The 12,796-nt window shown below is 56.0% G+C and overlaps 2 protein-coding genes across 6 annotated transcripts in view; one reads left to right on the plus strand and one right to left on the minus strand.

Moving 5' to 3' along the window:
• The window catches only part of PKIG (cAMP-dependent protein kinase inhibitor gamma), a 90,831-nt gene extending 84,681 nt beyond the window's left edge, over window positions 1–6,150 (plus strand). For all 4 annotated transcript variants that reach the window (XM_039248518.1, XM_039248520.1, XM_039248519.1 and 1 more), the window contains 2 exons: window positions 1,868–2,041; window positions 5,415–6,150. In XM_039248518.1, the coding sequence (XP_039104449.1) occupies window positions 1,894–2,041; window positions 5,415–5,494 (228 nt within the window). In that variant the 5' untranslated portion in view covers window positions 1,868–1,893 and the 3' untranslated portion in view covers window positions 5,495–6,150. The remainder of the gene's footprint in view (window positions 1–1,867; window positions 2,042–5,414) is intronic.
• Window positions 6,151–6,630: 480 nt separating this feature from the next.
• The window catches only part of ADA (adenosine deaminase), a 28,479-nt gene continuing 22,313 nt past the window's right edge, over window positions 6,631–12,796 (minus strand). Inside the window, exons 5-12 of one of the 2 annotated variants that reach the window (XM_039248486.1) lie at window positions 12,500–12,615; window positions 11,472–11,599; window positions 10,421–10,492; window positions 10,238–10,339; window positions 9,967–10,031; window positions 8,155–8,284; window positions 7,418–7,520; window positions 6,631–6,924 (exon numbers count right to left, since the gene is read on the minus strand). In XM_039248486.1, the coding sequence (XP_039104417.1) occupies window positions 6,908–6,924; window positions 7,418–7,520; window positions 8,155–8,284; window positions 9,967–10,031; window positions 10,238–10,339; window positions 10,421–10,492; window positions 11,472–11,599; window positions 12,500–12,615 (733 nt within the window). In that variant the 3' untranslated portion in view covers window positions 6,631–6,907. The remainder of the gene's footprint in view (window positions 6,925–7,417; window positions 7,521–8,154; window positions 8,285–9,966; window positions 10,032–10,237; window positions 10,340–10,420; window positions 10,493–11,471; window positions 11,600–12,499; window positions 12,616–12,796) is intronic. The other variant, XM_039248487.1, reaches the window with a different exon arrangement.

Raw genomic sequence — 12,796 nt, forward strand, 5'->3', positions numbered from 1 at the left:
TGAACATTTTTTTTTATATAATAAAACTGATTGTTGGCAAGGGTGCAGATAAATGGACAATCTTATAGTGCTGTGTGTGGGAATATAAATAGGAATAGTACAGAATTTGAGTTTTCTCCATTTTTTATTGTCATAAATACCTATGCTCTTCACAAAGGCAAGTTGGAAATGTGTCTAAACAATGTGGCTTAAAAATCATCTCACCCTTCCCTTTAGCCCAGCAGTTCTGCTTCTAGAAATATACTCTAAGGAAATAACGAGAGCTAGGCACAGATTTACATAAAGACCTTGTACTGTCTATAATGGTAGAATATTGGAAATACATCCATGTTCAGTTCTAAAGGACTGATCAAATCTTGATACATCCAAGGACCCATGTGCAAAACTCACCTAGAGAGAACCTTAATGACATGTTCTAGAGTATGATCCCCCAATTTTTTTTTAAATGTTTTATTTATTTCTAGGAGAGAGAGAGAGACAGCATGAGCAGGGGAGGGTCAGAGAGAGAGGGAGTCACAGACTGAACCGGGTTCCAGGCTCTGAGCTGGCAGTCAGCACAGAGCCCGACACGGGGCTCGAACCCATGAACCGCGAGATCATGATGTAAGCGAAAGTTGGAGGCTTTAACCGGCTAAGCCACCCAGGCGCCCCTGATCCCCCAATTTTTAAAAACATAGGTGGCTCTTTATATATGTGGTTCTCTTCTCTCTCTAAGCTGTATTATCAACGACCAGAACTCTTAATCACAGTCACTCCTAATTTCTTGTCTTTCTTCCCCATGCCACCCCCCATCCCTCTTCTGAGTTCCAGCCCCCTACCTCCATTTATCTACGCTACATCTCCCCTTTAAGGGCTCACAGGCCTCTCCAAGTTGGTGCGGTCAAATAGAACTTAGTCTTTACCCCACCATCATGCCCCCAAATATTCCTTCTGTGCTGTTCATCTCAGTAAGCCACATTTTTTTGTCTGCTTAGTCATGTCCGAAAACTCACTTCTCCACCATTCAGATGCCAGATCCTATTGATTGAACCTCCAAATTACATCTAGAATCTGCACCACCTCCTGCCTCCACTGACTGTCTCCTCACACCTGACCCTCTGCAGGAGCCCCCACTTGCCCACATCTGGGCCCTGCTCAACCCAGATGCCAGAGGCATCTTTGAAAATGCAGATCTGAGCTTAGGTGGCCTGGCCAAAACTCGAGTTGTCAAGTTGCGGAAGATCTGGCCCTGGCCCAGCTCAGCAGCATCCTTGGGGTCACTGCCCCTTGCCCAGCATAGCTAAATCTGTGGCTCTTGCAGTTCTCCCACCGCTCCCTCCCCTCCCCTCCCCTCCCCTCCCCCAAGTCTTCACACGTGCTCTTCCCCTCAGCTCCTCAGCCAGAGAATGCCTGTTCTTCCCTGGCGCTCATCTAAAACGTCACTTCCTGATGCCCAGCCTTGGTTAGACCCTGGTAGTCACTCCAGCACCCTGCCTTCTCCCTGGAGGCCCTGAGCACCCAGAGAGTTCCTTGGGTGACTTAGGCAGTTTGCTGTGGGCCCCAGCAGGTTGTAGGCTCCTAGAGGGCAGGCACGTGGCTGACTTGTTGTTCGTGGCTTCATCTGCGGCATCCAGCCAGTGCTAGACGTTTATCAGTAACTTCAGAGGAAAGACAAAGGATGTTCTTCATTAAACTGGTGCTAGTGGTTTTCTGGGTAGGAAATTATGGGTGATTTATTTTGTTCTTCATACTTCTCTGTGCTGTTTTGTCTTCGGTGATCAAGGCAGAAACTCACTTTGTCAACAGCCATCCACGCTGGGGACAGGAGCAGGGTCTTCCCTGTAGGATGGACCCGGCCTCACCTCTGCTCCTGTCCCTTTGCCCACAGGCCTGAAGAGCGATGCGACAGGCGTGATGGAGGTCGAGTCCTCCTACTCGGACTTCATCTCCTGTGACCGGACCGGCCGTCGGAACGCAGTCCCTGACATCCAGGGGGACTCGGAGGCTGTGAGCGTGAGGAAGCTGGCTGGAGACATGGGCGAGCTGACACTCCAGGGGGCAGGTCAGAACCCGGTGTCTTCCGCATCCCTGCTCACAAGAGTCCCTCTTTTGGGCCCCGGGGCTGTCCTCCAAGTCCTAGAGCACCCACTCACTCTAAATCAGACCCCCACGCATCTTGAGCCATGAGGACTCTCTGGCCAGGCATCCGGGGCTCCTCCCTTTCCTCGCTGCCTTCCGTCCACAGGGCCTGTCAGTTCTCCTCCCAGACGCAGCCCGGGTCCCTCGGCTTTCCGCCCAGTCCCACAGCCTCCCTACCGGCCATCTGCCAGCCAGACTCACTCAGACCATCCTGTCCCCTCCTGCACGCCCCTCACGTTACAGGGCCCTCTGTGGGGTCAGACCCTGCCCTGCCTCTGGGCTCTCACCGGGAGCTCCTCTCCCTTCACCTTCTGTCCTCCGGCCATACCCACCATTGGCCTGTTTCTGTCAGGGTGTCCTGTACAGAGCCTTCTGTGTCAGTTTCCTCTACTGGAGCCTTCCCGTCCAGGCCTGGGGTTGCCGTCTCCCCCCTCGGGCTGGACTCAGAAACACTTGCCCAGACAGTGACTGCCCCTCCTCAGTCACTGACCTTTGTCACTCTGATGGGGTTTCATGTGTTTAAATGAGAGCTCTGGGAGAGCAGGGCCCTTCTCTTCTGCTGGTGTCTAGCAGGCGCCAGGGACCACAGGCTGCGTGAATGAGTGGGAACAGGAGCAAGCCAGCTGCCAAACCCCACAGTGCCCAGGGCCATCCTTTCCCTCCCTGTCCTCGTGGCCTCACCTCTGCTCAGTCCGCTCGTCAGCCCTGGCACCTTCCTCTGGCCAGCCTCCCCTGACCCTCCCGCACTGGGTAGAGCCCTGTCCTCCCTGTCCCCAAAGTTCCACGGAGCCAGTGTCTGTACCACATCCCCTCCTACAGCAAAGTGCAACTGTCGGGCTCCGTGGTCTCCCACAGAGCTGTCCCGGAGGGCTACCATCTTACTTTCTCCTGTGTAGCCTTCAGTCCAGAGCCCTTGGTGCTTGTTGGCCAGAAGGGACCATGGACTACAGAACCGACTGTGGAGACATGGACTCACTCCTCTCCTGTTATAGATGGACCTGTAGGCCCAAGAAGCTGGGCAGCTTGCTCAGGGTCACCAGCAAGTTAACACTGTTAGAACAGTACCCTGTGCAAGGACGCATACCCCACACCCCTCTCCCTGTCCTGTGGCCCACACTCCTCACAGCTCACCTCAGCCTGCTGCCTCTGCGCCAGAGGAAGGCACGTCTATTTCTCAACAGCCCCCATGGGCCTTAACATCCTGTCCTCCCCTCACCTGGCTCACCTCGCTCGCTCTTAGAGACCCAGACTGCTCTGCTGAGAAGCCTTCCCTGATAGCCTCAAGCCAGAGGTGACACCTCTGTTCCCAGCCACCTCCATAATCCCACTTAGCACTGTGCCTTTTCTCTCCCACCTGGATTGGTGTCTCAAGTACATGGTGGCATTTGGCAGGTGGGAGAGGTTGCACAGTCAGTGGCTGTTGACTGGCCAACACGCCCCGCTCCCACAGTGGACAGCCAGCCAGGGGGCGTGCTCACAGCTTCTGCATCCCTATCCTCAGCTCTAGTCAACGCTTTTCTGTCTCCTCCTACCTCTGGAGTAGTAAGCACACATCCATGGACCCTTCTCATACCTGTTTCCTCTAATTTGGAATCCTTGAAGTATCTGGGTCCTCTAGGTCTAGGACATTTGCCTGCCAGGGTGGCGGACATTTAAAAGGGGGACCTGCAGAAGGAACAGTGTTCAATGCAAGGAAGCGAAGCAGTCATGCTGAAGTGTCGGCCAGCCTAGCTGACGAACCTTCCAGTAAGCCCTGCGGGCTGTGCTCAGACCCCCAGACTTACTGAGGGACTGGGCCTACAAAGATTCTGACCAGTGGGCCCAGCTTAGAATCTGTTTACTTAGAACAGCCCAGGCGACAGATACCCCAGCTGGTTGGACGGGAAGGTATGGCCTTGGCCTGTCCTGAAGGCCCAGCCACCGGCCTTCCCAAGCCTGTGGCCTGTTGGTGTTAATATTCCCTAAACGTCATACACAAGCCTTTGCCTTTCCTGTCTTCTGTGGGGAAGAGGTTTCCTTCCTTTGCCTAATGATGACATTGAGAAACAATAGACAAGACACGAGGAAAGGCGTACAGTGCCCAGCAGTTTCTGACCGTGAAACATTTTCAAATTCTGCCCTGAAACTGACCCCAAGGAGTCCCAAGAATACTGATTGGTGAAGAATGTGCTCAAGAACCTTCTCCCCCAGGCAAGAGAGAGCTGGGACTGGCCCAGAGGAAGGGTTACCGCTGGGTGAAGACATTCCCATGTGCCAGATGACCCCTGTGACCCTACACCTCGGTCACACACAGGTAGAGGTGTCACCATCTTCACTTTAAGTGAATCCCCTGAGGTCCCACAGCAAAGAAATGTTAGAGTGATGACTGGGGAATCTAACGAGAATGTTCCTGCTCGCCAGGGCAGGAAGCTCAGGGTCAAATCGGGCATCACAACCTGGGAAATTTGCCCTAAGTGCAGACTAGTTTTTCAGGCTTCCGGAGGGGCAGAAGGACCCTCTGGGCCCAAGCTTTCGCGACAGGTACCAACCAGGACAGGGGTAGTGGTGGGGGCTGGCCCCAGACTTCCACGTCCTGGCTGCACCGCTGGCTCCCACCACCTGCTCAGACTGCCACGTGGGAGAACACTGCTTTGTGGCAGAAGTTAAATTCGGCAGAAGAGACATTGGCTCCCTCCACTGCTTCTCTCTAGCAAATCAGTCTTCAAGCCTGCTTTTCTCACTAGATCATGACCCTAATCATAATCTCCAGACTGTGTGGGTGCTCCAGCCTCTGGAGCTCAGGACAGGTTGGGGTGGTTCTCCTTAGTCAGTGAGGGATTAGTCTAAGGATGCAAAGACAGAGGCCCTGTTGGGAGGTGGGGCTGGTCTCGTAAGGACACAGCACCGTGAAGCAGCCTCACCCAGGTATGCCCCTGAGCCAGCCCGTGCCCTGCCCCTTCTCGGTCTTCAGAGAACAGCTACCGCTCACTGAGCACCTGTTCCGTGCTGGGACTTCACATTCGCCTCCTCCTTTTGGAGAACCTACACGGACCTCCTGACCCTCAGCAGCCCTTCACTGAGGCTCGCGTACCAGTCATGCCCGAGCCTGGCCTTTCACTGACCTTAATTATACCACCACCTGCCTTTTCTTTGTAAATGTTAACTTGTTAGAGGGCAGGCTAAAGGTCTCGGGCCACCGCCACTCTTAATCCAGTTCCTATCCTGCACCCCAGGCCTCACCCCCTGTTCCCACTTCAGCTGCATCCTTTCCAAAGTCCTTCTGTGCTTTACGTTTGTGTTTGCTTCTTTTCTCTCAGAAGGACAGACAGAGGCGGGCACCCCAGACAAGGAAGCCAGCAAGCCGCCCGATAGCAGCGATGGGACCACCTCGTCTTGAGTCTGACTTTGCCCATGAAGGGAGGAAGAGAGACCTGCTGTCCCCACCTTGACAGGGACCCCCGGCATTGGCCTGGCAGCCTCTTCTCTGAGCCCCTGTACCAGGCAAGCCAAGCCAGAGTGAAGCGGCACCCCCAGAGGCCGCCGTGGCCCCTGCCCTGGGAAAACCTTACCCCTCCTCTGCCCCCCGCACCCTCCACTCGCCCAGCACCTCCTCACCGTGCCCGGGCACTCTCTCACAACCCTGTAGCTGCGGGGCATTATTTATTCAGTGGGCACCTGGGTGAGCTGCACCCCCAGGAATGCGCCTCCGTAGGTGGTCTGGGCGGCAACCACAGCCCAGCTCTGCCCCGCCTCCTCCAAGCCCAACCTTTGGAGTCAAGACCTTCATAACCCTTTTTTTTAAACACTTTTAAACTTTTTAAAAACTTTAAACCTCTTTTCAGCAGAGAGAAGGGAGCTGACTTTTTTAGGGAGGGTGGGGGAGGCACTCTAAGCTAAACTGACCATCTGTGCAGCTCCATGGCCCCTCCTGGAGCCTCCCGGACCCATTTCTAGGGAAGGGGTTTTGTGCTCAAAACTGACCAACTCTTTGCCCTTTCTACCAACATAAGTGGCACCTAGGACCCAAGAAATAAATGCTGATGATTTGTGTGACTGGTTTAAGATTATTTCTCCTTTAAACAGCAAAAGCAGGGGTGGACCAGGCTTCCCCAGGTTAGCTGGGATCTCTCTCCCTGCCCCGGGGTTCCACGGAAGGTTGTACCTGAGAAGATGCTGGTATTCCGCAGAGGCCAGCATTCTCCTAGCCAGGTGCCTGATGAGTCTTCTACCGTCTGTCCCTCTCGCTCACCCCAGTCCACAGCTCACCCAGATGGGCAGGCCCAGCCCTTGAAACCTAGAGTGGGAGGGGGCTAAGAGGTCGCATTTAAGCACATAGCTCTTCAAGAGAAGCCTGCTTGCTTCCCGAGGGAGGGCAGGCTATGTAAGGCTCCCGCTTTGCCCCCCAGCATCAGAAGCGCCAGCTTTCCCTTCACAGCGCCCACCAGGATCTCAGGATCCTGCTGCTGAGCAGGCTGCCCGAGCCTGGGAACCCACAGGCTCCTTCTGTTCTCACTCCGCCCAAGACCACGACGCTGCACAACACTAGCCATTGGCTTCTTTATTGAGCACCAGATTTTCAGCATGAGTCACCATAGGAAGGTTTCAGATTCACCCAGACTCTGGTCCATAGTCAGAGAGCTGCAGCGTGCTGAAGCATTCACGTGTACAGAAACAGGCACATGGGCTCCAAGGCAGCAGTGGCTGACTATGGGCATCCTGGTCTTCCTTGAAGGAGTAAAGGTGAGTGTCATTCACCCTGAGGGAGGTTCCATCCACGGGGTGAGGGCTTGGAGAGGTGGCTATGATGTCTTCAGGGATGCTGCCCTGCTTCCCAGGCCAGAGACAAAAAGGTTAGGCACCTGCTAGTACCCAGGATGTAAAAAAAAAAAAACAAAAAAACAAAAACCCCAGAACATCAGAGCCAGAGAGGAACCCCTTTCTTCAGATGAGGAGACTGAGGCTTCAAGCAAGAGAATGCTTTACCAAGGTTGCACAGTTAAAGCAGAACAGATCTAAGACCAAGGCCCAGCTCCCCTGCCCTTCGCTTTCGGCAGCCATGGTGACAACCCAAGTTGCCAAGACCTTTGGGGCTGTACTTCAAGACACTCTCCCCTGAGACCAACCTCAAGACAGCATTCTACCGAAAGTAAGCTGATCTGGTGAGCAGCGCCATCAGCTAAAGCCTTGTAGCCAGGGAGTTCCGCACATATTCCTGGCGCCACCCAGGAGAGGAATGGGGTGCTTCTTGTAGGAAATCCCACAGAAAGCCAGGCTACAGCCAGGGCCGGTCAATGGCCCAGAAGCTCAGCCAGGAACATACCTGCAGCAGCCGAAGGTGGCAGCCCATAGGCTGTATAGAGCAGATCAAGAAGCTGCTGCTTCTCATCTTCGGGGAGGAAACTGGACTTTGCCGCATTGATGTTCTAGGAGGACCAAAATGGTGGATGATCTGAACCCAGAGAGTACTGAAGGAAGCCCTGGCAATCTAGTGACGAGCCGACCTCTTCAGTGAACATGGCAATCGATTAAACTCAGAGAAGGACATGTCCAAGGTCACATGGCAGCATAGTGCCAGAGCAGAGACCATGAGGTTCAGTGTCCCTGAAGTGGCACTAGAGGACACCGTGATGTGTGGGGGAAGTTGGAGAAATTTGAGACAGGTGGGGTATGTGTGCAGCCAGAGACACTCCTGCGGGGACAGACTTGGGGTGTCACAACCTCCAAAATCAAGGGCTCAGCCTGGGATCTATGAATGGCCTGAAATGTGTACACACACTGTTCTAGGGAGAGAGTGGACAGCTTTTACCAGATTCTTTGCAGGCATGCGATCCAGGCAAAGGCTAAAAAACCTGGTACTAGGTCAGCATGCCAGCCTGAGGTCTTATCCACAGAGGGCACCTAACTCTAGGTCTGGCTTGTCTCCGCCTGTTCAGGCAAACTCACTCCTCATCTGCAGAGGTTCTGGGCCCTGGCCAAGACCTGCAGGCCTCACACACTGCCAGGGCCAAGAGTCAAGGCCACCAGGGCTCAAGGCCACCAGGGCTCACGCCCACTCACCAGTCTCTTGAACTCCTCCTCGGTAAAGCCCATGTTCTGTTTGGTCATTTGGTAATCGGTTTCCAGGGTGGACTTGAAGATGAGTGGGTCATCTGTGTTGAGTGAGTAGTTAGCCTGGTCACGTTTGAACCTGGATACAGGGGTGAGGGGAGAGGGAAGAGCCTCCTTTTACTTCAGTGAACAGTCACCACACGTTGGCTTTCACCCTCCCTTGAGCCTTGCAGCACCTTTAGACCTGAAAGAGCTGCTCGCTGTACAGAGAAAGAAACCTTAGAGAGCTCAGGCGACGTGTGTAATGCCACATAACCAGCAACTCAAGACGCAAACCATCCGACCAGGCCAGAGCGGGGCAAAGGCAGAAGAAGAACAGGTAGAATGGCAGATCATATGAAACCAGAGACACGGAAGGAAGCCCTGGGCAATCTAGTGATGGGCCAACCTCTTCAATGAACACGGGCAATCGATTAAGCTCAGCAGAGGAGGACATGTCCAAGGTCACATGGCCACAAGTGCCAGAGCAGAGACCATGAGGTTCAGTGTCGCTGAAGTGGCACTAGAGGACACAGTGATGTGCAGAGGAAGTTGGAGAAATTTGAGACAGGTGGGGTATGTGTGGGGCCAGGGAGATACTCCTGCGGGGACAGACTTGGGGTGTCACAACCCCTAAAAATCAAGGGCTCAGTCTGGAAAGCAAGGAGGCCCAGCAAGCGGCACCCTCTGGAGCCTTCATCTTCACTGCCTGCACTCGGGAGAGCCGTCTGGACTCCACCTGTTCACCCTCAATCCCACTGGGATCAACTCTTGAGCCAGCACCGCATGGAAAGGGCTCCTGGCACAATCCCAGCTCACCGTCTATAACCCCAGGCCTTTCCTGCCTCTTACCCAGCACAATTTTGCACTGTTGACTGGTCTTAAAAGCTTTTTGATTTCTCGGGGACCACACTTTTGGCTCGCCTTGTACCAGTCTCTTCTGTCCCTTAAATGTTACTACCCTGCATTCTCTCCTAGGCCTCCTGAGGCTGTCACTTCTCCAGCCACCAGATCTGTGTAGCTGACTCGTGAACCCTACTCCAGCCCCTAGGCTGTGTACCCCTGGTGCCTCCAAGAGCCCACACTGGGACGCTGGGCAGGTAGCGCGTGCTCCACCACCCTGACGGGACCTCACACTCCCTAGTAGTCAGATCACAGCCCAAACTCCTCCTCTTAAGCTTGGCAGACAGACCAGTGCTGGCCTGACCACGGTCGCCCCAAGCTCTTGCCGCCTTCTCCTATGTCAGGGAAAGGTGGCTTTGCCCTCCTGAGGCCTGATGCCACCCCCAGGGTGCAGTCACAGGACAGCGGGAAGAAGGGCCAAGGCCTCTGGTTAGATGGTGGGTTGGGAGCAGGGTGGGTTGGGCCAGACCCCCCACCCCCACCCCGGGGACAGCTTCAAGATGGCACTTGAGGGAACACCCAGAGGTGCCAGGAGAAGGGACCGTGTGAGCTGCAAGACTCCTCATGCCTCGGAGGCCGACTCTAGAGTGTGGAAGCACCCGTCCAACCTGGAGGCAGCGGAACATTGTGCCGTGTGGCGGCAGGAGTGAGGGGGCCCCAGGTCCGCCATCCAGGAGCAGGGCTTCCTCAGCCTGTTACAGCACACCTGCGCCTGGGGCTCCCCTTCCGCAAGACGAAGACGGCACCATCTGCTCCCCGAGGCCTCAAAGCGATTTCCTGTCCAGAGGCTCTGCGGGGACAGTGCCCAGCCCCTGCACTTCCCTCTCACCCTCGACTTTCCTGTTCAAACCCGAATGGGCCCCAGGGCCTGGGCCTCACCGAACCACCGGGTGCTCCGTTTCTGACTTCCAGGCGCCTGTGAGGTAGCTGGACCAGGGGCAGACCTGGAAGAGCAGGTGGGTGGGGCTGGCACGGGTGCCCCCAGGCCATGCTTGCCGCAGGCCCCAGGCCCAAAAACCCCCTGTTCGGACACCGGTCTTGCCACAGCCATGCCGGCCTCCCAGTTGCCGAGTCCCGTGAGCTCTGCCCTGGCAGCTTTGACACCCGCTGCCCACTCCTGCCACGCCGGCCCCGCCCCCTGGCCACTCACCTCGAAGTGCAGGTTTTCACGCCGCAGCCGGGCATAAAGGGCCTCGTCCTCCAGCGTGTGGTAGCCGTGTCCCACCCTCTCCGTCTTAAGCGTGTCCACAGCCTGCGGAGAGGCGGAGTGGAGCCCAGTATCCGGTGGGGAGGAAGCAGGGAGAAGGGCCCCGCGCCAGCCCGGACTTCTCACCTGTCTCACCACCTCTGCGGAGCCCACCTCGCCCGCGTGGACGGTGCGGTGAATCCCGCTCCTCACTGCCTCCTGGAAGGGCCAGAGCCGGTCACAGGTAGCCTGGGGGAGGGCCCCAGGAGGCCCGGCCTTCACCACACTTTGGGTCTGAGTTTTGGCACCCTTGAACTATGGCCGGTCGGCTGGCCTGCTTCAAGATGGGGAAGTCGGGGGGTTTGTTTGTGGAATCATAATCTAAGTGGTAGCTACCCTTGATCAGACAGTTATTAAGTGTCTGTCACCGTATGAAATGGTTTGCCTACGTTACCTAACATCCACAAGTATTAGAATACCTGTTTTACAAAAAGACAAACATGCCCAGGAAAGTAACAGGATGATGATCAAACAGCCAGGAAGTGGGGAGCCAAGCTCTGAATCTGGGAGGTGAGACTCCAGAGCCCCCTCTCTAAAGCCCCTGCCTCATCCACGGGAAGTGTGTCATCAGGCTTCAAGGTGTTTGCTCTAACTCCGTCGTCCCAACAGCAGAAACAGAAGCCCAGAGAAGGGGCAGTCTCACCCAAGTTCACACAGTAAGGTACAGGCAGAGACAGGCTCACACGAGTACTCCCAACACCAAGGGAGTACCAACACCAACACTCTTCTGTTTGTTTGCTTTTTAATTTTTTTTTAATGTTTTTTTATTTATTTCTGAGAGAGAGAGAGACAGCGTGAGCGGGGAGGGGTCAGAGAGAGAGGGGGATACGGAATCTGAAACAGGCTCCAGGCTCTGAGCTGTCAGCACAGAGCCCAATGTGGGGCTCGAACCCACGAACTGTGAGATCATGACCTGAGCCGAAGTCGGACGCTTACCCGACTGAGCCACCCAGGCACCCGGGACTCTTCTGATTATACCAAATTCTCTTATTTCTAGCACAGGAGACCCAACTAAGATAGACCTGGGGACTGTGGAGGCCTCACACGTGCCAGTCCCTGTGACCCCCCCCCTCCTGGGTGGAAGCAAGCTCCCGGTGCTGACACGGCACCGCCCTCCCCACCTTCCCGCAGGACCCACCTCGTAGGCCTCCACGTGTCCTGGGAAGAGGCTGCTCCCTTGGATGGTCTCGTCTCCAGCCAGGTCAATGGCCACAACCATCTGATGCCGGTACTTCTTACACAGCTGCACCACCTCCAGGGACCAGTCTGTGGGCAAGATGTCCCCCGGTCTCTGATGGCAGCACCAAGGGGAGGTCCCCCCGCTTACCATCCCCCAACCTGAAGCCAGTGGTGGGGCGGGGGGGGGGGGGGGGGGGGGGCACAGGTCTCATCTTCAGATCCTGCCTGCCAGGGCCTAAGCACATGACCTTCAGCCAATTCCTCCATCCAAGGCCTGGTTTCCTCTGCTCTCAGAGATGCCAGCCGCTGTCGCACAGGCCCGAGGCAAGGCCCGGGGTGGAAAGTGCCGAGGGCAGGGTCTGGCTGGCCGTTTTTCACTTGATCCCCAGCACAGCCCTCAAGGGGGCGGGGGTGTGCTCAGCCTCACTTAGCACATGAGGAGATGGAGGCTCCCACGTTTTAACACTGAAGCTCAAAATAGAACCCACACTAGCATTGCTGAATGTACTGCTAACATACTCCGTCCTCTTAACCAATCAAGGCATCATGAGGGGTTTAAAAACGGATGAACAGTCACAGGTTTTGGCACCAGACGCCCCTGTGTTCCCACGTGGGCTTTCTGCCTTCCTGACCGAGGAGCGACAGTGTCCTCATCTGTCAGAAGGGAGACAACGGCAGACCCGCCTCACGGGCTGCTACACAGGTCAGAGAAAACACACGCAAGTCACTGACATGGAACCTGGCTTTGATTTTTTTCTATTGTTCAGGTTCCTCTGGTTTTGTGCCTGCAGGTCACGTGGCTGTCAGGCCCGGCCTCCTTCTATTGCCAAGAGTTCTGAGCGCGAAGCCCCAAGGTCCTGCTGAGGGGCTCAATGAATGCCATGGGGCTGGGGGCAGAGGGCCACCGGGTGTGGCTCCAGGGCCAGGCTGGGAGGTGGGGGCCGGGGTGAGAGGGGCAGCCCGGGGCAGGGCTGAGGGCACACTCACCAGGCTGGTGGCGCATGCAGCACAGGATAGACCGCGCCTTCACCCCAAAGTCTCGCTCTCCCTCCTGCAGGCCCTGGTTCACCAGAGCCACCACATCATCGGGGGTGACGTCCCCTCTGTGTGGGGAGAAGAGTAGGGACGGGGCAGAGACAAAGGTCTAGAGGACACAGCCCTGGGACTGGGACGTGGGGGACAGGGTGGGTGGGGGGAGAAAAGAGGCTTCAAGAAGCAGCTCCGGCCCCTAGGAACCCACTGCCTCTGGGGAGGAAGACGTGGCCCCGAGCCCTGGGCCAGCGC

The sequence above is a fragment of the Hyaena hyaena genome, unplaced genomic scaffold (genome assembly GCF_003009895.1).
Source record: "Hyaena hyaena isolate Hyena2069 unplaced genomic scaffold, ASM300989v1 scaffold_312, whole genome shotgun sequence".
In the NCBI taxonomy this organism is placed as follows: domain Eukaryota; kingdom Metazoa; phylum Chordata; class Mammalia; order Carnivora; family Hyaenidae; genus Hyaena; species Hyaena hyaena.